At 35.3% G+C, this 27,977-nt stretch overlaps 2 protein-coding genes, 1 long non-coding RNA gene and 1 pseudogene across 4 annotated transcripts; 3 read left to right on the top strand and 1 right to left on the bottom strand.

The window, feature by feature from the left end:
* Positions 1-7,294: 7,294 nt before the first annotated feature.
* On the top strand, positions 7,295-8,685 carry LOC105420686 (putative carboxylesterase 2 pseudogene; annotated as a pseudogene). The gene has a single exon (XR_016058070.1). The product of XR_016058070.1 is annotated as a putative carboxylesterase 2 pseudogene (transcript).
* A 6,537-nt stretch (positions 8,686-15,222) lies between these two features.
* Positions 15,223-16,890, top strand: LOC18434503 (putative histone H2A.3). The gene has a single exon (XM_006844573.4). The coding sequence runs from the start codon at positions 16,332-16,334 to the stop codon at positions 16,710-16,712; it is 381 nt and encodes a 126-aa protein (XP_006844636.1). The 5' UTR covers positions 15,223-16,331; the 3' UTR covers positions 16,713-16,890.
* A 2,875-nt stretch (positions 16,891-19,765) lies between these two features.
* On the bottom strand, positions 19,766-27,125 carry LOC18434504 (glucose-6-phosphate 1-dehydrogenase, chloroplastic). Its single transcript, XM_006844574.4, has 10 exons — positions 26,722-27,125; positions 26,140-26,363; positions 25,823-25,917; positions 24,859-24,973; positions 23,950-24,155; positions 23,252-23,401; positions 23,009-23,129; positions 21,903-22,132; positions 20,898-21,098; positions 19,766-20,327 (listed from the first exon to the last, which is right to left on the bottom strand). The coding sequence occupies exons 1-10, from the start codon at positions 26,900-26,902 to the stop codon at positions 20,066-20,068; spliced, it is 1,785 nt and encodes a 594-aa protein (XP_006844637.1). The 5' UTR covers positions 26,903-27,125; the 3' UTR covers positions 19,766-20,065.
* LOC148781488 (uncharacterized) lies at positions 20,993-22,161 on the top strand. Its single transcript, XR_016058071.1, has 2 exons — positions 20,993-21,066; positions 21,422-22,161. It is a non-coding gene; the product is annotated as an uncharacterized LOC148781488 (long non-coding RNA).
* Positions 27,126-27,977: the final 852 nt, after the last annotated feature.

The following is a 27,977-nucleotide window of genomic DNA, read 5'->3' as shown; positions in this document are numbered from 1 at the left end:
AGCTTTATTCAGCTTTTACACGGATTAAATGGTTGAAAAATTTGGTGTTTTTGGATCAAGAAACTTGCATTTTTAGGGTTTCTGCCTTTCCTTGTGTTTCATGCCAAATAGGGCATGAATCTTTCAAAATTTGTAGGCATTTTGATCATAAAGTTGTGCATCAAAACCTTTTGTTACTAATTTGTGATAATCGTTGAGAAAAACAGAGTTTTTTGGAGATTGAAGGCTTCGGTTCAAAAAATCAGGTAAGAAGTTTGGGTTTTTTTTTTTTTTTTCCGCCATATGATTAATTGCACTGCATATTTTGAAGATAATGAGTTCAATTTGTAGGGTTTTTAATCTTTATTGTGTCTATTATGATTTAAAATTTTCAATTTTATGTAATTTGGTCAATTACAGCATGAAATTTGAAATAAACATAGAGATGTCTGCAGAACCAAAATTCCGCTGTTTTTTTTTTTTCCGCCTTTTGATTTTTTTTCATGATATATTAGAAATAATGTGTTAAAAATTTAGGGTTTTGATTCCTTGTATTATTGTTTATCAAAATATACTCAATTGGATGTAATTTATTCACTTAGAGGTGGATTTTTGAGTTAAAATGGCTTATGTAAGATGGCTCTGGAAAAAACAGACTTTTTTTTTTTTTTTGTAATCCATGATCGAAATTTTTGTAATACTTGATTGATTTTTTTTTAATCCATGATCGAATTGTTTTTTTTTTTTTTTTTGTAATCCATGATCGAATTTTTTGTTTTTTTGTAACCCATGATAGAATTTTTTGTAATCCATGATCGAATTTTTTGTAATCCATGATCGAAATGTTTGTTTTTATTTCTTGTAATCCATGATCGAATTTTTTGTTTTTTTTTTTTTTTTTGTAACCCATGATAGAATTTTTTGTAATCCATGATCAAATGTTTTGTAATCCATGATCGAAATGTTTGTTTTTTTTTTTGTAATCCATGATCGAAATGTTTGTTTTTTTTTTTAATCCATGATCGAAATGTTTGTTTTTTTTTTTTGTAATCCATGATCGAATTTTTTGTTTTTTGTTTTTTTTGTAACCCATGATAGAGTTTTTTGTAATCCATGATTGAATTTTTTGTAATCCATGATCGAATTGTTTTTTTCTTTTTTTGTAATCCACGATCGAATTTTTTGCTTTTTTTTGTTTTTTTTGTTTTTGTAATCCATGATCGAATTTTATGTAATCCATGATCGATTTTTTTGTAATCCATGATAGAATTTTCTGTAATCCATGATCGAATTTTTTGTAATCCATGATCGAAATGTTTGTTTTTTTTTCTTGTAATCCATGATCGAATTTTTTGTTTTTTTTTGTTTTTGTAACCCATGATTGAATTTTTTGTAATCCATGATCGAATTGTATTTTTCTTTTTTTGTAATCCACGATCGAATTTTTTGTTTTTTTATGTTTTTTTTTTTTTGTGATCCATGATCGAATTTTATGTAATCCATGATCGAATTTTATGTAATCCATGATCGAATTTTTTGTAATCCATGATCGAATTTTTTGTAATCCATGATTGAATTTTTTGTAATCCATGGATTTTTTTTAATCCATGATTTTTTGTAATCCATGATTGAATTTTTTGTAATCCATGGATTTTTTGTAATCCATGACTGAATTTTTTGAATATTTGTGATTTTTTTTTTTAATCCATGATCGAATTTTTTTTTGTAATCCATGATTGAATTTTTTGAAAATTTGTGATTTTTTTTTTTTAATCCACGATCGAATTTTTTGAAAATTTGTTAATTTTTTTTTTAATCCATGATTGAATTTTTTTTTGTAATCCATGATCGAATTTTTTGAAAATTTGTTGTACTTTTTTTTTTTTATGAAAAATGATGATTTTCCGAAAAGATGTGAAAATCGTGATAAGGTTTTGATTAACATGATGTATTAAACCCAATTTTTAATTTTTATTGTTTGAGTTTGCTGTACTTTTTTTTTTTTTCCATGATCGAATTTTTTGAAAAATGATGATTTTCCGAAAAGATGTGAAAATCGTGACAAGGTTTTAATTATCATGAGGTATTAAACCATATTTTAAATTTTTATTGTTAAAGTTTTTGTTGAAAAAATTGTATGTTGATAGATTATTTATGCAAAAAAATGCATGTTATTATATTTTTAATACAAAATTGTATTTTTTTTATCTGTTGTTCTTGGATTTTTTAGTTGGAATGACTGATGTTAGCTGGCTCTGTGAAGAATTGTTTTTATTATTAATTTTTTAATGCAAAAAATGTATGTTCTTGATAATTGAGTTATAGCCATGTTTGGAGTTTGCATTTTGTATTATATTATTCTGAATGTTTGTAATTGATATGTATGAAAATATTATTGTCAATAAAGGTATTTTGCAATAACAAATAACAACAAATATGATTACATGAACTACCGCAACTTATTATCACTACAGATGGTGATTATTTTTTTTTTTGAACTGTCAGGTTAATTTTATACTTTTTACATCTTAAAACAGTTGAATCATGTCAAGATCTGCAGACGACCTTGCATGGCAACATGGGGTCAGACTTGATCCCAACAAAAAAGACAAAATTATTTGTAATTACTGTCAAAGAGTGATAATTAGTGGGATACATAGGCTCAAACAACACTTGGCAGGGGTTAAGGGAGAAGTTTCTGCATGCACTAGTGTCCCGAATAATGTAAAAAAACAGATGGCGGCAATTTTTAATGCTAACAAAGGTAAAAAAATTGCCAAACATAGGATGAATGAGGAGATAGCTAGTTTATATACACCATCAAGCATGAATGATACAAAAGAGCAATATAATAATGACCTAAAAGAGCAATATAATAATGAGCTGGACATGGCCACAAGATTGAGTTTACATGAACAATATCAGAGGGAATGTGGGTTTAGAATGCCCGGTGGGTCTAGCTCAGACATGCATGGTGGGCCTAGCTCAGATATGCATGGTGGGCCTAGCTCAGATATGCATGGCGGGCCCAGCTCGAACATGTATGGCGAGCCCAACTCAAATATGTATGGAAGGATTGGTGGCAATATGTATCAAGGAGAATCAGATGTTGAAGAAATTGTTTCTAGGTTACCTAGGAGTGTCAGTATTGCAGGTCATGGTTGTAAAGACCCACTTCTCTCAAAGCCTAAGTCACAATAGATGACCCTAAAAGGTATGATTAAAGGTACAAGAAACATGTTAGGGAGATATGTTGGTAAATGGTTCTACGATAAAGGGATTCCCTTTGATGCAGCCAATAGCCCATATTTTTCACCTATGGTCAGTGCAATCCAGAGAGTCATGCCCGAGGTAAAACCCCCGACGGCATATGAGATCAGTGGGCCAATATTAGATGAAAAGATGGAGGAAGTTAAAAAGTGGATTGAAGAATACAAACATAGTTGGCCAAGGACAGACATTACTCTCATGAGTGATGGTTGGTTGAATAAAGTTAGTAAAAAAGAGTTTTTAAACTTCTTGGCCTATTCCCCAAAAGGTACAGCTTTTTTGTCTAGCAAAGACGTATTAGGGACGAAAAAGGATGCAAACTTCTACGTACGATTATATGATCAGATAGTGGAGGAGGTGGGAGATAAGCATATAGTCCAGTTTATTATGGACAATGTGCGTGCATATGTTTCTGCGGGCAGCAAGTTGATGGATAAGAGGAAGCATCTAGTATGGACCCCGTGTGCTGCACACAGCATCGATCTTATGTTAGAGGAGATCGGTGAGATCAAAATTGTGAAGGAGACTCTAGAGGAAGCAAGGTTGGTGTCGAGATTTATATACAACCACTCTAAAATTTTATTTCTGTTTAGAGAACACTCTAAGAAAAAAAAGATAATCAGGCCTGCCATAACCCGCTTAGCGACCGATTACTTAGCTGTGGACTCCATTCAAGAATCTGAAAGTGCATTAAAGAGATTGTTTACCTATGAAGAGTGGTTAAATGACCGCCTCTCGAAGTCCAGTACCGATATAAAAGTGGACAACATAGTCTCAAATAGGCGGTTCTGATCTCGATGTTCCAGTGTTGTAGAGGCCACTGCCCTTTTGGTCACGGTGTTAAGAATGGTGGATGCTGACAAGAAAGCTACCATGGGTATCCTTTATGAAGGTATTGAGAAGGCGAAATTAGCTATTAGGGAGAAGTGTAATTTTGCTAGCAAAGTGATCGAGATTATAGAAAAGAGGTGGAATACCAAATTTAGACGTCCAATTCATTATGCTGGTAAATAGATATTTATATCATTACAATGTTTCAGTTTAAATCATTTTTTTATGAAATTGTAAATGACATTTTTCTACCTATATATTGTTTAGGTTACTACTTCAACCTAAAATTTTTCTATTTGACACCTGAACAACCCCACAAGATTATGGAAGCGGTCAGATACATCATTGCAAGGTTGGAGAGAAGCCATCGAAATTAAGTAGCAGCAATACAAGAGGTATTATTTAATGTTTGGGTAAGAACTTCATTGAGTTGTTATATTTGTGAGGAATAATGCACTAAAACGTAAGATATTTGTTTTAGCATGCTATGTATAGGGATGCTATAGGATCCTTCGGAACTAGACTTGCCAGGAATTCTCGAACTATGATGGATCCAGGTTATCCCCTCGCTAATATTTTGTTCATTAATATATTTAATCTTATGAATTATTCTTTCCCTTACAATGCTTTTTGTATTTTAATCCAGCTGAATGATGGGAGATATATGGTACTGATGCACCTCACCTAAAGAGGATAGCAATCAAGGTGCTCTCCTAGACATGTTCTGCTACTGGCTGTGAGCGCAACCGGAGTACGTTTCAATGGTTGCACACTACTAGGAGGAATCGACTCGCTTCTGAGAAGCTTCATAAACTAGTCTACGTTCATTATAATTTAAACCTCAGAGAGCGACAAATAAGAAAGAAGCTTGAAGACTACGGGCCGATAGACTTAGACACAATATTTGTGACAGACACAGCAGACCAATGGGTAGTAGAAGAGGAAGAGCCAATGTTGCACAAGAGAGCGTTCCTTGAGGCTATTGGTGATGAAGATCTTGAAGAAAGTGATGAGCAGCATGAAAGAGGAAGCAGCTAGCCAACGTATCCACAATTCGTCGGAGATGTCGGTGATATTGCACCTAATGAGGGAGAGTGGGAAGGGGGTCTAAGAGAAAATGAGAGAGATGATGATTCTGAGGCCACCCTATCCCAGCCATATTATTCACATATCGAGTCCCAACAGCAACAATGTAGGGATGAGCATGACAGTGCAGGTGAGCATGAAGGATTGACAAGCTTCGGGGATTTTGGATTGGGAACACAACAAAACACTAAACACTCAGGGATTTGGGAATAGTCAGACGCCTGCTAATATCGATGATTCGTTTTTAGATCGAATCAATGAATTGTCAAACGAATTCAATCAATGGCACCAGCGTGACCAAGAAGAACAACAACGTCGTCTATCATTTTATTTTTAGATCGTATGTTACTAATTTTATGCTTTATTGTAGTCCATGTATGTTGATATACTTATTCTATGATAATTCTATGTTTATCCTTTTGTGTGATGTAAATTAAATGCTGAATGGCGGTTCATGTAGGGAAATAACATATCAATATTCGCATATTCATTCAAAAACATGAAAATTCTTAATGGAGTACCCTCATTTCTTATTGAATTCTTAAAAAACAATATTTATAATGAATTTTAATAAATTTTTTGGATTTTTTTGAAGCTTTATTCTGACCGATTCACCCAATTCCCTATCCGGATCGCCGATTCGCCGATCCGGATCGGTTTTTTGGGTGCCCGATCGGGGTCACCGATCCGTTTTTTAAACCATTGCTTGTATCTATTCGATGACACTCTTACAACCACCCATTTTGAAATTTAATGTACAAAAATGATTTTGACCTCTATGTACAAAAGATTAATGGTCTCTATGTTAGACAATTCCATTATTAAAAGATGCAATTTCTATGAGGCCTAGGTTTTTTTCGAAAACACCAAAAATTTCCTTGATGGCTTTAAACCCAGTTTTCAATATATGAAATTTTCAACTAAAAAATTGGCATAGATCTTGCGGTTCTGTCAGCACTTATTTTTAAGGCAAAATGGACCGTCTAAATAATGTATTACAATATAAACTACTTGTATTACAATATAAACTAGTTTACGGCTTGAAACCCTAAGTATTTTCAAAATTATAATGTTTAATGCCAAGTTGATCAATTTGAATGTTTTTCGATACTAGAATAGCAATTTCTTGTGAGTTTTGAGGTGAGGCTTTTCTTATTTTGATAGGGTTGCAACTCTTTCAAAATATTGCCCATTATTAAAAGGTAAAAAGAAAATTTCTGTTCGTACCATATTTAAATATAGTAGTAATATGTTAGTACAAATTTATAAAAATTTAAATGGGAGTATATTGGTCTAATAATTAAAACATCGGACACGTGCATTTATTTAAAAATTCCTACGACCTTTTTCCTATTTTTAAAGTTCAATATACCAAACATTGGACCACCATTTTTCTTTAAAAAAAAATTGTAATGTAGGGAGTGTTCTAATGTTGGAAATATGGTACCACCCAATACCTCATAACTTATTTATAGTACATTGTCTGATATTGGAAGCATCAGACCAAAGTTTTTTTAACAAAAGGAAAAATAGGCGTGTTCAATCTCTCTAATATCAGATTGTCCAACAAACAACTCGCATAAATAGGCCGGTTCGATGTCTCCAACATCAGACCCATTGAAGCATCAGTTGGTAGTTAGTGGGTCTTATATTAGACCTATTTTGCTTTTTTTAAAAAAAGATTTCAGTCCGATGCCTCTAACATTGGGCTACATATTTTAAAAAAGAAAAAAGTTCATGTAAGGTTGCAACCTTAAAATGTAGAATTAAAGATGAGCCTAAAAAATCCATCGAAAAAGGTTGTTTTAATGTTGAAAAACCCTCTAATTGATCATCTCGACATTAATAACAAAAAAAAAAAACAAAAGAAAGATTTTGAATCCCATAAATAGTGTATCTTGCAACACATTAGACCATCCATTTTCAAGATTTTCATATGTTTATTGATCTACTCGATTTTCACTATTTTTGGAGTTTAAAATTTTATAATTAAAAAAAAATAGATTTTCTCATAATTCTAAAAACAAATTACACCAAAATTACAGGTACGCCGTAATTGGATTGTTAAAGCTTGCAACATTATAGAAACCATACATTTTAAAAAATTATGAGATATTGGATAGTCAATAAAAAATGTATTATATTAAACGGCTCCCTGCCCTTCAAAAAAATAAAAAAAAAGTGGTATGATATAGGCAAAATAGAAACTACAAAGGGCGTGGGGTATTTTTAAATAAATGTACAGGCGTAATGGTTTAAATATTGAACCGGTATACCTGCCGTTAAAATGTTTTATATATGACGATGTCATTACAAATCCTCCGAGTAAACTCTGCGAAATCCATTGAGAATTCTGCAAAACTTTTCCATAGGTGAGATTGGAATTGGACCTCTCCTTCATCAACTGAGAAAACTCGGCAAAATCCACTGAAAAATTCTGCAAAACTTGTCCATAGGAGAGATTGGAATTCATCAACAATGGAAGCCTTCAAAAAATACTCTCCCTTCGTCGTCCACACAGACGGCACTGTCGAGCGCATCAAAGACACCGAAATCTTGCAGCCCTCTCCCTTCTCCGACGCCGGAGTCACCTCCAAAGATGTCGACATCTCTCCCAATGTATCTGTCCGCCTCTACATCCCTCACTCGGCCCTTTCCTCTACCACAAAACTCACAACTCTAGTCTACTTCCATGGAGGAGGTTTTGTCGCAGAGTCGCCCTTCTCCCCAATCTTCCACACCTACCAGGACGCACTCTCCGCAAAGGCAGGGGCAATCATCATCTCTGTGAATTACCGTCTCGCCCCCGAGCACCCGCTCCCAGCTGCCTATGACGATTCGTGGGAGGCTGTCGAGTGGACTGTCGGTCTGTCTGACGAGTGGCTGAGGGACCATGCCGACCTAGACCGCCTGTTCTTAGCTGGGGACAGCGCCGGGGGCAATATCGTGCATCAGATGGGGATGAGGGCAGGCAAACCCGCATCGAAGGTGAGATTGCGTGGGTTAGTATTAGTGCATCCATTTTTCTGGGGACCAAACTTGGGTGACACAGAGAAAGAACACAAAGAGCTGGTGGAGAGGATGTGGAAGATGGCTAGCCCCCCAGTTGTTGGTATTATGCAGTGTCACTGGGTTAATTGGCAGGCGGAGGACGCGACGCCATTGTCAAAGCTCGGCTGTCGGCAGGTGATGGTATGTGTCGCAGAGCTGGATTTTTTGAAGAAGAAGGGAAGGGAGTATTATGAGGCATTGAAGGAGATCGGGTGGGAGGGGAGGGTGCAGTTTGTGGAGACTGAAGGGGAGGGTCATGGGTTTCACTTGATTAAGCCCGACTGTGAGAAGGCCCGGGTGTTCATGGATCAGCTCGTCTCCTTCCTTAATCACGTCTAGCTAGGTGTTACCCATCTTTTTTTCTCTACTGGTTTCTTTCTTTTCAAGTTTGCCTGCACACACTCTCTCTAAATTAGACCTCTAATGGGTTTGTTTCTTGTTCAAGTTTGCCTATTCTCTCTCCATATGTATATGTAGAATTTTCAGTAAAAGAAATAGAGTGACAAGAGAACGAATAGGAATTAACAAAACTTATACGTAGTTCATTTATAGCAGCAAGATATTAAGTTTCTAAAGTTATTTCACTTCTCTCTCTCAATTAGATCTTTACTGGGTCGGTTTCTTTTTCAAGTTTGCGTACTCCTCTCAGCATATATTGTTGGAATATGTGGGAACAGATGGATCCTTAAATTTCCAGGATTAGGGGCAGTGTCGTGAGACTGAAGTTCACAAAGATCAGGCTTTTACCAGAATTATGAGAACTCTATAAATTTCTGTATACCTCTGCCATGAAACTCTTTTTAAAGAGGGATGGAGGAGACTATTCTCTAACATTCGGCTTCCTCTTGAAAGCTCTAAGAAAATGTGGTCCTGTAATCCTACGAAGTGGGTGGTTACTTTCTAGCTGTTAGATAATGACACTTTATCTCTCTAAGAAACCTCCATATTTTAATGGTAAGCATTAAATTATAAGAGATAAAAAAATTGCACGTTTAAAGGCCTCAAGGCTACACACTCGTACTAATATCTTCCACTTGGCTATGAGGACAAGATATATTGAACTATCATAAAGTCTTTATCACTTAATGAATTTAATATTTATGAGCATATTTTATCATGGGGCTTTTCACGCAAATATGGTTATATATCTCATAACAAAAAATATCCAAAGTCATGTCATGGTTTTTCATGCTAATGCGGTTTTTCATCTCATGACCAAGACATCAAAAAAATATCCCATTTGGGAGTTCCTGACTTAAATATTTTTAAGTCTCATCAAAGCTACATGCTTTGTTAATATTTCTGCACTCAATCCCTTTGTTAAAGTGTCTGCAATCCTATCCGGAGATGGCAAATAATTTACAATTATTTCATTCTTTCCAATAATATCATAAATATAATGATAATCAATTTCAATGTACTTACCCTTGGAACTATAAGCTCTATTTTTAATTGTTGAAATTACAGCCTGATTATCACAAAAAAATTTAACAGGTCCATCGGCGATATTTAGCTTCAAATCATTTATGAAGCGTTTAATCCTGACGACATAAGTTGTAGCAACACTACAAGTAATATACTCGGCTCCATAGTACACTGAGCTACACAACCTTGTTTCTTACTAGACCAAGAAACACATCCACCTCCAAAAAGGAATACAATTCCTGATATTGATTTTCTATCATCTAGGTCTCCTACAAAATCTGCATCAGAGTACCCAGTAACCTCTAAGTTGTCAGCTTGGAAGCACAACTTGTAATTTTTAATTTTCTGAATATATATGAGTATCTTTTTTACAACTTGCCAATGAGTTGTCCTATGATTACTCTGAAATCTATTTACAAAACCATATGCTTGACTTAAATCAGGTCTTGTACACAACATGACACAATTTATGCATCCTACAACTTGAGTATATGAAATTCTTTCCATTTCAGCTTTGATAATAGACACATTTTCTTTGATAATTTCAAGCCTTTATAAATAGTTGTATCTATAGGCTTGTAATTTTATATCTTAAATCTCTTTAAAACACTTTCTAAATAATTTTCTTGAGATAAATATAAAAGTCTTGAACTTCTATCTCTTGGTATTTTAATGCCTAGTACATATGAGGCTTTTCCCATATCTTTCATCTCAAAATGGGAACTTAGTCATGATTTAGTATGGTCAATCTTGCCAATATCATTACCGGTTATCAAAATATCATCCGCATATAGTGACAATATAACAAAATTGCTCGTACTATTCCAGACATATACACAATGGTCTAACCTATTGGCTATATAACTAATTTCAGTGATTGCATTATGAAAAATAAAATACCATTGCCTAGAAGATTGTTTTAAACCATATAAAGATTTCTTAAGTTTATATACTTTGTCTTCTTGGCTTTTAATTACATATCTTTCTGGTTGTTTCATGTATATATCTTCTTTTAATTCTCCATTTAAGAAAGCTATTTTGACATCCATCTGAAATAATTTTAGATCATAATATGCAACAAATGTAAGAATGATCCTAATAGATGAAAATTTGGCTACTGGAGAATAAGTTTCTACATAATCTATACCCTCCCTTACCCATTTGCAACCGATGGCTTTTCTAACTTTAGAGAGGTCAACCAACTCCCAAACTTAATTTCTTTTAATAGAATCAAGTTCATCATCCATGGCTTGAGTCCACTCGGCTGAGTCATGTGAACTAATAGTTTCACTAAAGCTTCGAGGTTCAACTATTGTATCCTCATTCATTGAAGAGTAATTATCTTCATTTATAAATACATAAAATTCTTCTAAAGTCATAGGTAGGGCTTTAGTTCTTTTAGGCCTATCTGGTATACTTTATTCAATTGAATCATTCTCACCAAATATAGAGGGAGTCTGAGAAACCAGGTCTTCCAGACCCTTATCTATATCAATTTCATGTAAGTCAATAGGCTTATTTAAAATATTTTTATCATATATATTTTCTAAGAAATGAGCATCACGACTCTCTACTAATGGTCTAATATCATGGTTATATAATTTATACCCTTTAGAATTTTCTGAATAGCCTATAAAAGAGCATTTTATAGTTTTACTTTGTAATTTATCTCTATTTTGTGGTGGTATAAGTACATGTGCCTAAGAACCCCAAACTTTCTTTCCATAATTCATATGGGGTCAAGTCTATAGATTTTGTTGGAACATGATTAATAATATACATTGCAGTGTTGAGAGCTTCACTCCAAAAATGAGCTGATAAATTTAAATGGCTTATCATGGATCTAACCATGGCCATTAGAGTTTTATCTCTCCTATCTACTGCACAATTTTGTTGTGGTGTATATGGCATGGTTGTTTGGTGAATTATACCATACTCCTTACAAAATTTGATAAATAAGGTGAAATAATCTTCATTTCCCCTATCTGTTCGAAGAATTTTAATATGTCTAACTAATTGATTTTCTACCTCAGCTTTATATTCTTTAACATTATAATGCATCTGATTTCTTACTAATTAGGTATCCATAACGTGAATAATCGCCTATAAATGTTATGAAATATTCCATATCTCTATGTGTTTTCATATTTAATGGGCCACATATATCAGAGTGAACATTACTAAATAGTTCACTAGACTTTTTCACTTTAGGGAAAGACTTCTTAGTTAATTTACCAGAAATACATAGCTCGAATGTTTTGAACACAATTTATCCTAAATTGGGGAGCAATTCTCTTTTAACCATTTGATTCATTTTATTTTTATTTATATATCATAATATTAAGTGTTATAAATATGGATCATCCATACACATAAAAGCATCAAAAGAAGCATCAATATAACCAGAAAATGATGAACTTTTATTAATATTCAATCGGTACAAATTGTCAACTTTAGTACCGTATACCAAAGCTCTAGAATGCTTCCCAATGGTAACCCGACCAGACCTGAACCTTATTGCATAACCCTTGTCGTCTAGCTTAGGGACAAAAATCAAATTGCGCCTCATATTGGACACATATAATGTATCAATCAATAAGAGATTTGTTCCTCCTGGTACATACAACTTGAAAGTGCCAACACTTAGTACATCGCAGTAGGTATCATTTCGCATATAGATCTCTAGTTACCGACTGCAATCTTTTTCAATTCTGTGAATCTGTCATTGGTCTTCGAGACATGTCGAGTGGAGACTGAGTCGACCCACCAATTTATCAGGTCATCGATGATTCTAGGACTACACAGATCAAGTCTTTTACCTTATTTTGATTACTTCGAGTATGGTTGTTATTTTGGTTCCTATTTTTATTTTTCAGCTTAGGACAATTAAATTTGATGTGCCCAATTTCCTTACAATAAAAATAGGTCTTCTCAACCTTATTATTTTGATTTTTAAAATTTCTCCCCTTTCCCTTATATCTATTATTTTTCTGATAATTGAAAGGTTTCTTGGGGATATGAGAATATGAACTTTGAGCAAAGCGGAGCTCATTTGACTTCTTTCTCATTCTTTTATCAGCTTCAATACTGAGATGCATGGGAAGATTTAACATGGTTATCCCTTGTGCAGAATGGTTTAATACAATTACAACAGACTCCCAAGATGGAGGGCGATTGTTAATGACAATGGACAGTTGCATGCGATCAGGGATTGAATTCCCAACTGTAGCAAGGTCCTTTGCGAGTACTGTCATTTTATTGACATGCCTGGTCACTTAGTCTGTTTCTTTCATTCTGTAAGAATTGTATTTTTTTAACAACAATTGTACATGGGTCTTAGAAGTGGTTTCATACTTTTCAGATAGGGCGCTTGTCATACTTTGAGCTGTAGTGTAATCCTCAACGACTCTAATTAAATCTTCTTTCATAAAGCTCAGCATAGTAGTCCTAGCTACTTTGTCATCTTCTAACTATTTTTTAAGTCGTTTTTTGACTTGACCATTGGCATTAGGCTCTAAAACTGGTAGTTCAATATCTAGGACATAATCTACCCTATCTTGGAAAAGAATAGATCCAATTTTTCTTTTCCACATAGAAAAATTGGTCCCATTGAGTTTTTCAAGTTTGGATAGTTCTGACATGACTAGCCTATATGCCATTTTAAATTTTTAGATAATACTTAAAAGTTCAAAAACAAATTTAATTGTGTTTAAGAAAAGGTTGTCTGCTAGCTCAATCAATAAGTTTGCCGACTCTCAGTGAGCTGCAACTTCAAATAAACTTTTTCTCGAACAGTTTATGTTCACACTGTTGTGATGCAACAAAAAATTAATAAAGTAAGGCAGAACTACTTTTATGTCAAATCTTGCATAGAATAATTTTCATAAATATGTGAATATGTCTTAGCATAAGATAGAGAGTCTACAATGATATTTGATATTTTTCAACAAAAAATATGGCATTGCATAATCATAAAAAAAAAAAAAAAAAATCACAAAATCAAAATCATGAAATTTTCTAACTTAAAGAGACCAAAGCATAGGACAATTATGCAATGCAGTGATAATTATTATGCAAATAAAATATGTCGAAAATCCCTAAATTATAAGTCACAAAAAAAACATATGCAATTGATATGCGGGCCTTTACTCCAATAGAATTGGCGCACGCATAATAAGATTCAATAAAAAAAAAAAATATGCACTAATTTTTAGCAACAAAAAGATGGAAGAAAGATGCCAGTTACCTTGCACAGAGTAGAAAATTTTTGGGCAGTCTTTATAAATTACTATTATTATTATTGTTAATTTTATTAGAAAATAGAGAGTAGAATTATTTGCCTTATTTTCTGTTACTTGACCGTGGGCTAAGTATGTACTTTATCAGCAAGAAAATAACTACACAACGTGCTCCTACTCTAGCGAGAACCTAATATTGAGGCATAGAGAACCTAATATTGAGGGGTATGCTAAGTCAAGATAACTCTTTTGCAATAACCTCAAACTTATTTTCTCTCTTTTTTTTTTTATGATTCTTCTAGTGTCTTTATCTCTTTAACTTTTCTCTACAAAAGATTAAACAGAGGACTTAACTGAGTCCGCTACGATCACGTAAGCCAAACACAATCTAGAAAGAGAAAATATGACAAAAGAATTATGGAGAGAAAATATCAGTAAAAACAAACACTGAATCGCAAATGAGGAGCAATAAATTAAGAGAGATAAATTCATAAAAAAAAAAAAATTCAAATTATTAAATTTAAGGTTAGAAAAAATTTACAGCAAGATATACGTGAATGACAAACACAATATCAAAGTTATTGTAAATAGTTACTGCAAATTAAACTCAGGAAAAAATAAGATATAAAATACCAAATTTTTTTTGGGACTTATAGGTTATGAGCCCACCATGCTTCCACAACCAACTCTGATACCAATGTTGGAATATGTGGGAAGAGATGGATCCCTAAATTCCTAAAATTAGAGGTAGTGTAGTAAGATTGGCTTTTACCAGAACTTTGTAAATTTCTATGTACCTCTCTATGGTCACAAAAACCCTTTTTAAAGAATGATGGAGAAGGCCGTTCTCAAACGTTTGGCTTCCTCTTGAAATCTTTGAGAAAAGATGCCTTGTAATTTTAAGAAATGGGTGGACACTTTTTAGCCATTAAATAATGACACTTTCTCTCTATAAGAAGCCTCCATATTTTAATGATAAACATTAAATTTTAAAAGAGAAAACATTGCACGTTTAAAGGCCCTATAGGCATACACACGTACCAACATGTATCTCTTCTGTAAATTAGATGAGGTCATGGCAATGACAACTTAGGAAAGAGGAAATAGGCATATTCTCGAATGTTCTCTATACATTGGTACAATGTGCTCGTGTACAGCTTACTGTGCATCTCCTTCCTCTTCGAAACACCTAGCTATATTTATTTTTTTAGTCTCAAATTTTGTGAACCATGTACCAATTATTAGATTATTATTTTTTTAAAAAAATTGAATTTCGTGTTTCGTGGCACTTATATCTAACCATTAAAATCTTGGACAGTCCGTATTCAATTTGAGGGTTTTTTTTCTAGTATATAGAGAAATTATTTCTATTCTATGTGATTATCGTAGGTTGTAGAATTTATGTGCCCAAAAATTGAGATCTAAAAGGTATTTTAGATTTATTTTGGCTGAGGGAGTAAATAAATAGCATATTCCAATAAAAATAAATAGTTATAAAAAGTAGGGAAAATGATAAGTGCCCCAAAATGAACTTTATAAACATCTTCTCACATAATACTTTTTGCATCGTAACCTAAACCCAATCCAACCTAGTACTATTTTTTTTTAGACATCTTCCCCCAAATATTTTTAACATTATACTCTAAACCTTAATGCCATTTTTTTGAAAAAAATATCTATTTTTCCCTTATTGCTAACTTTCTTATAGCATGACACCCAATAACTAAAATATTAATTACAAACAAAAAGTCTAGTTCTTTTCTATCTTATAACCCCTTGACCTATTTGACCGTTAAATTTTAACCCCTTAACCCCTTTGACCGTCAAATTTTAACCTAGAGAAGCGCTGAAATGATACTCGGTCCAAACTCCATCTCTCTATGGACGTAAGGGAAAATCAGGTGGTTTTTGGCCTGAAATTAGGGTTTTTTAGCGGTGGAGGACGCGGAGAGGGAAGATGCAGGTGCGGTGGAATCAGTGGAAGAGGAAAGGAGAAATTAGGGCTAGGGTTTGTGGGTTGTGGAAATGGCGTCTATGAGGTAACATGATTAGGGTTAACCAGAGGGTGGGGCTTTCCATTAAGAACCAGACCAGAGGCGGGGGGAGGGAGGGGCCCCATCCATGGCGGCTATGCTTGCCGTAAGGGGCTTGGAGAAGTTGCAGAGGGAGAACGGTGAGGGGACAGATGAGGTAGAGAACGAAGAGGGCGCGAGGATAGAGAGATGAATCGAAGGAGTCCTCGGGGGTGGCCGCCATGGCTGCTCTAGTTCTGCAACTTAGATTTTAGAGAGAGAGAGGATCTGGTTATACAGCTTGGGGTTTAGAGAGAGAGGCAAGTTGAGCAGAAAGGAGAGTGCTCGTCCATTTGTTCTCTCTCTAAAAAACCTCCTCTTTCTCTCTTTACAAAAGCCAGAAGCCGTACTCTCTTTTATCAACCAAAAACAAGAAGAGATGGCGGGTAGAGGAAAGGCCATCAGATCAGGAGGCTCTAGAAAGGAGACATCTAGGAGGAGCAAAGCTGGTCTCCAATTTTCGGTGGGTCGAATTGCTCGATTTTTTAAGGCATGGAAATATGCAGCGAGGGTTGGTGCTGGTGCTCCTGTTTATCTTGGTGCTGTTCTTGAGTATCTTGCTGCGGAGGTGTTGGAACTTGCCGGAAATGCAACTCGTGATAACAAGAAGTTAATAATTGTTCCGAGGCACATCCAACTTGCAGTGAGAAACAATGAGGAGTTGAGCAGGTTGCTTGGGACTGTCACCATTGCCAATTGTGGGGTTTTGCCCAAGAAAAGAGCACCCAGCACTGGTTCGAAGGCATCGGCTGAAGAGTAGAGATAATGACGTCTCCTCTAATTTAGGATATTGCTTTTATTGTTTTTACGGTTTTGTTTTTTTGTTGGGCACCTGTACTGTACATGCCCTGTAAGAACCGATGCTTAGCCTTGTTGGGTTCTTTGGATAATCATTTGTTAATGGAATATGTGATTTTTTATTAAAAAAGAAAAGAAAAGAGAGTGCTTTCTAGAGAGAGATGCAAACTGTGCCGAATGTGGGTTTTAGAGAAGAAAGGGATGGAAACACATGCAATTGGGTCGAATCAAGGGGCATATCGAGAGAGGAATCAGGAACGGATTGAGAGAGAGAGAGAGGGGGGTAGACGTTGCAATTGTATGGGTATTTTAGTAAGAGAGAAGAAGAAAGCTATGGTTTTGGAGAGAGAAACCTGAAACTTCTGGTAAAGAAAAAACGAGGTTTAGAGAGAAGTTGAAAAAAAGATGAAATCAAGAGAGATGCAATTTGAGATAGAGATGGAGTTTTGAATAAAGTGTTATTTTAGAATTTTTTTTGGTAAAAAATTTATGGTCAAAAGAGAGGAGTCGTAAAACAGAAAAGATAGGAGACCTTTTGTTTATAAATAATATTTATAATTTTTGGATTGTAAAAGTAAAAAATAAGAGATAAAAAGATATATTTTTTTTTATTTCTTTTGTATTTATCTCTCAATTTAAAAGTCAATAAAATATAGAATAAAATGCCCTTTCCCTTTCTATCTCTATCCGCCTGCCACTCTCTGTCTTTAACTCTACCATTATTCACAAAATTGAATCGGACACGAGGTTGGAAGCATTCAATCGGCCTAACCGGTAAACCGTCCGATTCAACTGTTCTAATCGAGCTATCAAAATATTGTTGAAAATAATAAAAAAGATATAAAATAATTTATTAAAATATGAGAAAGATATAAAAAATGATTAAAATAAAACATATTCAAATAAATTAAAAATTAATAAAAAATAGATTTTAAAGAACCGATTTGTGTCTAGTGATATTTTTAAATTTTTTGAAAAATATAAGAAAATATAAAAAAATGAGTACCACCTAACCGGTTACTAGTCTAGGTGATAACCGAGGGGTTACCAGTTAAATCGCTCGATTTTCCCGGCAACAGTCTCTACCCAAACTCTCTCTCTCTCTCTCTGTGTATACGCCGCCTCTCTATCACCACCCAAATTCCTCTCCCACCAGAAATGACAAGAGGCGACGATGGGTTTAGGAAATGCCACTGGAATCTGAGACACCCAGTTCTTTAAGAGCGAGGACATCCTGACCGTCCTTTGTGCCCATACAGAGGGCCTTAGATTGAAGAGAGATGAGGCTTTGTTTTAAGAGGTATTGAAAGGAGAGAGTAAAATATACCATTTTTCTCCGGTTCTTGCGGGTCCATAGCCTTTTCAGTGATTCATCAACTGTTTCACCGATGAGAAATTGGAAATACTGGTCTACAGAGGATCGCCAAGATATTTTCAAAGCTGGTTCAATACCAATTAGATCGGGGGTTCAGAATCATCTTGAACTATGACCACATGAACAAACCTCAAGCAAAGGATGAAAACCCAAAGAGCATGGCTCTTACAATGACATTCCTCAGAGAATTGGCCTTATGATTAGGCTCCATGCCCATGGAAATTACGAAAAGAAAGCTTGTTATGGGGATTTTTTCTTATTATCTGTTTGGAATTTCTTGATGTTGGTTCTGCAGGTATCAACCAGAAAAGTAAGAAACCCTACAAAAAATGAACAAATTGAGAAGAGACCAAACTTGTTTTAAGGGTTTTGATGGATAACCAAGATTCGAAATACAACCAATGTTTTGGTATCCAAAGAGGAGAGGAAAAAAGGGAGACGAATATAATTCAGATGATACGAGCTTTGCTTTTTGGTTTTCCTATTGACACCAGAAACCAGAAGAACGAAGATTTGGTGAGATCGAATGACGATTTAGTGAGAGAAAGGAAGTTTAGGTGAGAGAAGAGCTTGTAAGAGAGAGATGGACTCCAGGCAAAGAAAGAAAGAGCCGGAGGTAGAGAGGAGTGTACAAGAGAAGGGGAAAGGGCATTTTATTCTTTATTTTCTTTACTTTTTGATCCGGATAAATACAAGATAAAACCATATTTTTCAGGATAATAGCATGGAAAAAATTTATATAAAGCCCGGGCTCTATACAATCAAATTAGAGCCTAGCCTACGTTCAAAATTTCACTAAAAAAGATTGTTTTGATGCTCAAATATCTTCAAATTGATCATCTTGACATCAAGATGCATGGGCATGAGAAAAAAATTAATTTCAAAATTTAAAAATAATACATTTTTTTACTGTCAATTTTTAAGATTGTTAAGTTTTCACAGATCTACTCGATCTATACTATTTTTAAAGCTTTAAACTTTATAATATTGAAACCACATTTGTTGATACTATTTGAATGTAGGCTCTAATTTAATTGTTTAGAGCCTAGGCTCTATAACTTTATAATATTGAAACCACATTTCTTGATACTATTTGAAGGTAGGTTCCAATTTAATTGTTTAGAGCTTAGGCTCTATACCCTATTGGAATAGAAGGTAGTCTCTAATTTAATTGTTTAGAGCTTAGGCTCTATACAAACGGCACCTTAAAAGTATTGGGGGTAGGATGTCTATAAAATTCATTTTTGGGGTATATATATATTTTTCCTTTTTGTTTTTCAAATCTGTTATTGTCAAGATTGAGTTGATCAATTTGATGCTTTTCCATGGCCCAAACAATTAATTCCGACAAGATTTGAGCCCTAGCTTAAAAAGTTTGTGGCCCAAATTCTAACCTTTTCCTAGAGTAGAACCACTAACATTTTAATGGATGATCTAGATTAAACAGTCCGCTATGGCGAATGAATGGATGCCCCTTGTATTTCATAGTGCAAACTCATTTTGGAAATGTTCAAGCCATTCATTGAGAAACTAATACGTTAAACATCAGATTAGATTAGATATTAAAGAAGCAGCTCTAGATATCCATCATCTGCAGTAAATGGAGTCAAGTTAAAGGAATATTTCTCAACATCAGTAAATACTCAACCAAAAAAACTCAAATCCATTCAATTTTCCTCTTCTTTCCTTTTTCTATGGAGAGCTCAGTGGTTTTCCATGCAAAGAAAACCATTACAATTTCCAAGTTATCAAATTAAAGGGAACAATCAAAATTTTCCTCTTTTCATTTTCTTTGTAAATACGGTGAGTACTACTCAACACCGCAAATCAAGAAATAAATTCCAAAGTTACATTAAAGATCAGAAGAAAAAATTGCTGGAGCTCTTCTACAAAAATAACAACTCTTTATTTCAATAATATTACTGGAGATACAATCAGTTTCATGACTCATGTTGGTGCTCAGCATTTAGGTCACCCCACCTCACATTATACTTAGCAGCAAGATAGTGAGCCCCAACCGGGCCACGGCTTCCATATGGGTAGAGCTCTGGTGCGATCTTCTTCTCCTCTATCTCTTTGAGCAAAGGAGTGAAGAGCTCCCATGCCGCATCGAGCTCATCACTCCTTATGAAAAGCCTTCGCTCCCCTTCAATGGCATCGAGCAATAGCCTCTCATATGCATCTGGAATCTCCTTTGAATACCTATTAAGTCCACAATCCAGTATCGCATTAGTTACAACTAGAACAAATAGAATAAAGAAAATTTACTGTCGATCAGTTATAGATTAGGTGACAAACAAATATGCCCATCCGGTATATCACTGTTAATCAGTTATAGATTAGGTAACAAACAAATATGCTCCTCAGGTGAATTTGCTTTAACCCCAGAACAAAATATCCACTCGATAATGCAACAACTTTGGGAGCCAGTCAACAAGACAAATGTGGCAAATGCAAAGGGAAAATGAAAAGATAAGGTATAAAAAAATGAAAGGTGGAGAAATTTCAAATTCCTTCATATTTGTAGGCAGTTGAAGTATCATAGCCACCACAAGATAACTCAATTCACAAATTCAAAATAAATGGAAAGATCTTAGCCACATAAAGAAGGCTCCCTCTTAAGTGGATCTCAGCCACATAAAGAAGGATCTTTCTCTCCATACATTCAATATAAAAGACATTTCAGCCACAGAGAATAGGAGCACTCTCTCTTGCCCTTCGCACCCCCTCCCAAAAACAAAGGACTCAAAACTAAGAAAATCATATTTTTACCTTGCTGCATAATGGAGATTCAAATTACTTCGATCCAATCGCATCCCAAGCCCAGGAATCTTATTATTGATCTTCAAGTAAATGGCTTCATCGGGCTGTACACGAATGACAAGCTCATTGGTCGCACGGTCTAGGTCGGTTCCAAAGCTCCGTTTGTACAGATTACCAGGTACATGCCTAAATTGCACCCTGATCTCTGCTCTGTTTTCAAAACCAATAAATGTACCACATAACATCAGAGGAATGTTTACCTGTGCTTATCCTTCAAATCTAAAATCTGCTGACATTTGGATATACATGCAAACCTTATTTGAAAAATCCACAATTATTTGGATTATGAAACTAAAATTCTGATAATGACATGTCAGTGTTTCTCCTCTATTTTTTAATACTATTTTTTAAAATTAACTTCAGCAAAAATTTGGAATGAGTTATTCAATTATGATATTCATCGAAGCCTTTTCCCAACTAATTGAAAAGTTTAATTCATTTACAGTAATGGACCTAAAACATTTCAATTACAGGAATGGACCTAAAACATTCTGAAACTTCGATTATCAACCTTGGAGCATCCTACAAACAAAAAAAATGTGAGATAGTGAAAGAAAGATCAACAGCACGTTGGATGATTGCCTAAGCCTAGCAGGTTGAAGCTCTCAGTCTCAGACTAGCAGGCCGCAAATTCCACTAGTTAGCAAGAAAAACAGAATAAATGATCAATAGAAGGCCAGTCCAGGTCAAGCTTAAGCAAGTAAAGGACAAATAATGTGTTCAATCTGACTGATCCCCAAATTGTACTCTAATCCAATGGAATATGGAAAAGCTAAGTAGGAGGGTTGCAACACCATCTAATGAAATAATAGATGGTGATGAAGAGTAGAATCCATCTTCTAGATGGTGATGAAGAGTGGAATCCATCTTCTCACACTACATCACGGTCCCCCATTTCCCATTGTCCATTAAATTATAGGAGTCTTTCCCTGTGTGGAAAAAGAAATGGAATACCTCCTTGTGTGTAATGCTTTGCCCGCTTTCATAAGGAATGGAACCCCATCCCATCTAGCATTGTCTATGAAAAGAGCAGCAGCCGCAAATGTTGGCGTGAGGCTGTTCTTCGGCACAGTCTTGTCATCAAGGTAAGATGGATACGAGATGCCCCCTTTTGTGTGGCTCTTATATTGCCCAATTACTACATCCTCAAGTTGAAGATGCCTCATTGATCGAAGAACTTTTACCTGACAAATAAATGTTTTTTGTTGTTAAAGAATGACTCCCAATTAACCACAGATTAATTAACTGACTAGTAAGAGAAAAGCAAAGGAGGGTAGTTTGAAATAAAAACCTTCAATAACTCTTTTGGGGTCTGGCCTCTTGGTTTATTTCTTTTCCACTAAGTAAATTAACCAGGGATTAAGGATTGTGAAAAACAAACCTTCCTATTCCTAAGATTCCGAATTAGGCCCCATTTTGATAGCTTGCATATCAAAGAATTAACCCCGCCTAACTTTATACTGATAATACTGAAATACTGTAGTCTTAAGCGGTCATAGTGATATCAAAGAGGTCCAACTTCTTGGGAAGTAGAGAGAGAACATTTACGAGAGTTAAGGAGGCATTTTGGGAAAAGTGGAGCTACAAAAAATTGTCTACCATGTGATAGAGGCACCCTAAGCCAGGACACCTAGTCAACCTTTCCGTAAAAAAAGAAGTGCTGAACACTTATGAATCGTAAATGGGTGTAAGAAAAAAATAGTCATATTGGTAAAGAAATGCACCCAAATGGGGCCTTAAGGTTTATTCTCTTGGATTGGAGGTTAGGTAATAAAGGAACATCAATGTCTAATGCTTGAATCCTAAATGATCCATATCATTACTGAAGACAGATTAGGTAATAAAGGAACAAAAATATCTAATGTTTGAATCCTAGCTTATCCACATGGAAAAAAACATAAAAATCACCAAAACAATAAAAATCACATTGCATCCATATCATAGCCCAGGTCAGATGCCACACAAAAGTCATGCTGGCTTAGGCATTAAAAAAGAAGAATACAAAAGGGATAATTGACGATGCAAATCAGCAAAAGTAAAATCGAAGTGCTTTATGTAACCTTTTCATTCCTTATGTCTTCTGCATCTAAACTGACAGGGGTTTCCATGGCAAACAATGCCAGTATTTGAAGCAGATGGTTTTGCATTATGTCTCTGATGATCCCATAGTTGTCAAAATACCTGCAAAGGATGTGCAAAGATAGGAGAAAATATGTCAATAACAAGAAAAACTTTTAAAAACATTTTTTTTTCCCAAGAATTGGGTCGAATGATGCTTTAGAAGATTTGTTAGCCACACTTACCCTCCTCGACCTTCAGTGCCAAAATCCTCTGAGAAGAGGAACTGTACATTCCTAATATACTGTCTGGACCATAGTGGTTCAAAAACCAGATTGGAGAAGCGAAGAACAGATAAGTTCTCCACCAGTTCCTTTCCCAAATAGTGGTCAATTCTATAGAGAAGAAGAAATATGAGTTCAGCATGCAATGCATTAATTAACATATATGATCCTGAATAGAAACAAAGATAAAACCCCTGATTCTGAAACAACAAAGAACTGATATTGAAAAACATAAGGAAATAATAAATACTAGACCTAAGGTAGCTAAGAATAAACATATCTAGACCTTTGGATTGTGTTACTATGTGTGTCATATGCACTATCTCCTAAGGGGTGTATGTATGTAAACACGTATACTTGCACACATGCATGCATGCAGAAAGGCATTCAAACACATACACACACACACTTGCACTCATGGACACAGACAGAAATGCATAATATGTGAGTTACGCAGTTATGCACATGCATGCATCAGTACACACACAAACTTGCTATTTTCTAAGGGCATCTGTGTGCAGTTTACATACAAAGATGTGTGTGCATATACGCCTAAATGTATGAAATATACATACATGTGCAAATTGCATGATTATATGGATCCATTTGTGTGTGTAGCATGCACAAATCACAATTGTCCTTCCAAAGAGTCGTTCTACCTGAAAATTTGCTCTTCTTCTAAGTATTGCTTTAGTGCTCTGGTGAGTGCTGCTGATGACCCTAAATCACGGCCAAATGGTTTCTCAACAATGACCCTCGTCCATCCATTAGCAGATGATGCTGACTGGCTAGCACATCTCACTGCATCTATAAATATACTGGGTGGAGTTGATAAATAAAACAACCGGTTTGAGAGCCTTGAAGCCTGGGAATGAAATCATTAGAGAAAGAAACCGTTTAGAGTTGAGAAAAAGGAAGCCAAGACATATTTACAGAGAATATAAAAGTCTCCCTATTAAATATAAATAAGAAGCTGACTATAGGACGAACACCCAAGAGTTCTCACAGTTTGATGGATACATTATTGCAATCTGATTTTCTCTAGCAAAAAGAAGAGAGCAACGCAAGAATGGATTTATTTCCATGAACACTCAAGTAAATCATGAATGGAGGACTGCCAAAGAGGCAATTCATGTTGCAGTTTGATTTAGGTTATATGAATCCAATACTCAGGGAATGCACTTGAGGTTCTACAATTGGACCAGAGATCCCAAGCATGAAGCACTACTAATTTTGAACACCATAACTCAAGACATTGCATACAGTGATTATTACTTAAATAATTCAAAATAATATACGCTGACATGACAAACATATCCATAAATTTCCACACTATTAATGCGTTGAAGCCACTAATCTTAGAGTACCCTTGCACATGCAATGCTTAAAGAAGTGTCCTCAAGAAGCATATTGTATCAAATGACTTGGTAAATTTACAGCTGCAGGTCCACAAAGTCTAGTGCACCATAGATGCAGTGGTATCAATGTATAGGTCAGCTTTAAAACCATGTCAGAGAGAGATATAACAGTGCAGATTTTAAATTCAAACCACATAATACTCACATTACCTCATGTTCCTTCAGTTTCTTGTCCAGGGCTGCAAAATTCTCCTCGGAATCATATTGACCTGAATGATAGAAGCATCTTTTAAGAAATTGTTCCATCTTGTCACTGCAGTTCTCCCTGGCAGAAGAGAAGCAAATTACTTCTTTCTTTCAGAAAATTAACAATCTTTTATTTGTTTCCCATACACAGCCAGGGTATGGCATGACATAAGTAGATGGGGCATCCACTGTTCATTCTCACCAATAGCAGACATCAATTATCTTAAAAACAAGTTACAGATAATCAACCATTTGGGTCAAGAATGATCTGTGGATGCCGCAGCAGTTCACTATATATAATAATCATACACAGATTATGGGGCCATATTCTTTCCCTTCCTCTTCTTTATGATCTGAGAATTGGCATTTATAGGAATGCGAGTTAAACCCCAAAGTTTGTGATTGGGACAAAGAGCTCCATCCGACAGTTAGAAACTTGAAGCCACCCTCAAGATTATTACATCACAGAGGGGACGCACATCATAAACAAATAGACAATGGAAACACCGTAGTCTAGTTGACCATCACTATCTATTGAAATGAAAGAGAAAGAAAGGGACCGAAGACAATGATTCTACTCTAACTCCATCACCATCCATCATCTCAATGGATGGTGAGTCAATGGTTCTTCCAAAGTACATTGGGTAATATTTGTGCATCAAATAAGAAGATTTGCAAGCAACAAATTAAACACACTTCTCATAAACATCAGTTCACCATTCAGTTCACAAGAAATACTGAAGAGAAAGAACTCATGCAGTGTCAAAACCCAAACAAATAGCGTTATAAAAAAACTGCCTTTTTTATTTCCTTTTTAGAATTATTCCTAGTTCACCACCACCAAAGACTGAAAAGAAAGTCATGAATTTAATGGACAAAATATTTGAAAAAAACAAAACAGATTTATAGGCTTAAGGTATAAACCCACCTTTTATCAATCCTGCAAGTAAGAGTCTTGGCAACCATGTTTCTAAGTTCGGCATCTGTCATCTTGCTACGAGCATACCCATAAACAGTGAAATGCTGTGTTCCAAACAAACAACATTCATCAAAATTTGAAGTTTTCAGTATGAAATTCTATAAGATCATTCACAAAACTGGATAATCACAAATGTAGCATCTTTACCAGCAAAACCCATTTGGAAGAAGACCTAGACAATCAGAATTTTCAAACAAAACAATAGAAAGAACTCAATATCAAGACCGACAGAAAGAGTGGTACATATATAGAGAAAGAAGAACAACCTTTGGAAGACAATCTTCGTAAAACAGAGCGAAAAGCGCTGGAAAGATCTTCTTCTTTGCAAGGTCACCAGAGGCTCCAACCACTGTTATACTAACAGTTGATTCTCTCTCCTCTTTCATTGAACCCAAATCATCAAGACCCTCTTGGGGTGGTGAAAGAGGCAACATCCCGTCCTTCATTTGCTTCAAAGGAGTTACCTTTTCAGTTGCAGCGGTTGCCAAACCTAAACCCATAAACCCAATTCAACAGAACTAAGAAAATAAACTCTCAAAAAAATAGAATAAAATAAAATAAAAATCAAAAGAGTCATATCTCAAGGAGAAAAAAGTCCCTCACGCTAGAAAGCCCGTTTGAAAAAGCCCCAAAAGGGAATGAATCATACAAAAAAACTAAAATAAAAATAAAAAGGAATATAACCCCAATAAAAGTTCTATATCTCCTCTCTCTCTCTCTCTCTCTCTCTCTCTCTCTCTCTCTCTCTCTCTCTCTGTATAACAATTCCATCAAATTAAGCTCTCTATCTCTGTAAAAATCCAATCAAATTAAGCTCTGGTGAGATCAACCTATAAAGAAAATCTCACCTTGTTGCATAAAAACAGCATTTAAAGGAAACCCACTTGGAGATTGATCAGAAACCAGCTTCCTGTAGGTCTTTGAGCAAAAGCCCTGATAGACACTAGCAGGAGCCTCCCTATGGCGTACATGCCTTGAAGAGTAAGAGACACCAGACTGAGATGAATAGTGGGGTAAAGAAGCCGCCATGTTTGATTATGCCTATGAGAATTGATTGATAAGAGAGATGGGTATGGAGATGGAAGGGTTTGAAGGTGAAAAGTGGGCATAGGAATCACCGGTGTGTCTCCTAGAGATCCTCGAAGGGTGGCTTTTTGTTGAGAGAGAGAGTCGAAACTCAACAGAACCCGACGGGGCAAACGTCTTGTTTTTAAACACGAATGAGACGGAGAAGAGGGGGGGGGGAAGAGCAAATATGATAGGACACTGGCACAGTTTGGACTTAGAGAGAGACAGTAAATATGACACCCAGTTGGACTTAAGGAGTGAAAGATGTGAAGCGAACTTCGGTATTGTTCCATTGATCTTCCCCATTGTTTTGAGAGAGAGTGTATACTTCAGTATTTAATTCGATTATTCTTTGATGCTTTCTTAGGTAGAGGAGGCAACGGGTCGGGTATGGGTTTAGGTTCGCCTTGGACTCATATCCAAATAGTTTTCGGGTCTACCCCATCGGGTTTTGGATCTAGTCGGATCCATTGCCGTTTTCACTATAAGCATTTTTTTCTTGTACTTTTTTTTCATAATCATATACCCATATTATTGGCAATAAAGTTACAATCAGCCATTAGATTTTAAGTCGTTTGATTTGTTGTTTAATAGCTAAAGATAATTACGAGTTCTTATTGTATACAAATTTTAGTAAAGTATTTTATCTCCAACAATTTATGGGTACGGTTCGAGTCTAGATGGACTCGAATCCAAATAGTGTTTGGGGCCAAGTTTTGGACCCGATCCCGACTTGCCGTTTCCAAATGATGGACCCATACCCAGTTCCATGTCGAGTAATCGAATAGGTCCCGGGTCGGGTCTGGGACCATTGCCACCCCTATTCTTTACGTTAAGAGAGCAAGATAATTAATTAATTAAATTATTCGTTGAAGGCTTGCTATGGTTGAGCGAGAGAGACCACAAATAAATTTCCTTTTTTTCTATTAATTATGCATACAATTGAAGCTGGCGGGATTGGACTGTTTTGTCTCTTGATGGAAGAAAGAGGCAGCTCTATTTATACTGTATATGCAATTTAACCCCTGGCGAACGT

Source organism: Amborella trichopoda, chromosome 6 (assembly GCF_054954075.1).
Source record: "Amborella trichopoda isolate Santa Cruz 75 chromosome 6, AtrichopodaSantaCruz75HAP2 v2.0, whole genome shotgun sequence".
NCBI lineage: Eukaryota > Viridiplantae > Streptophyta > Magnoliopsida > Amborellales > Amborellaceae > Amborella > Amborella trichopoda.
This window is presented reverse-complemented; position numbering and strand designations above follow the sequence as displayed.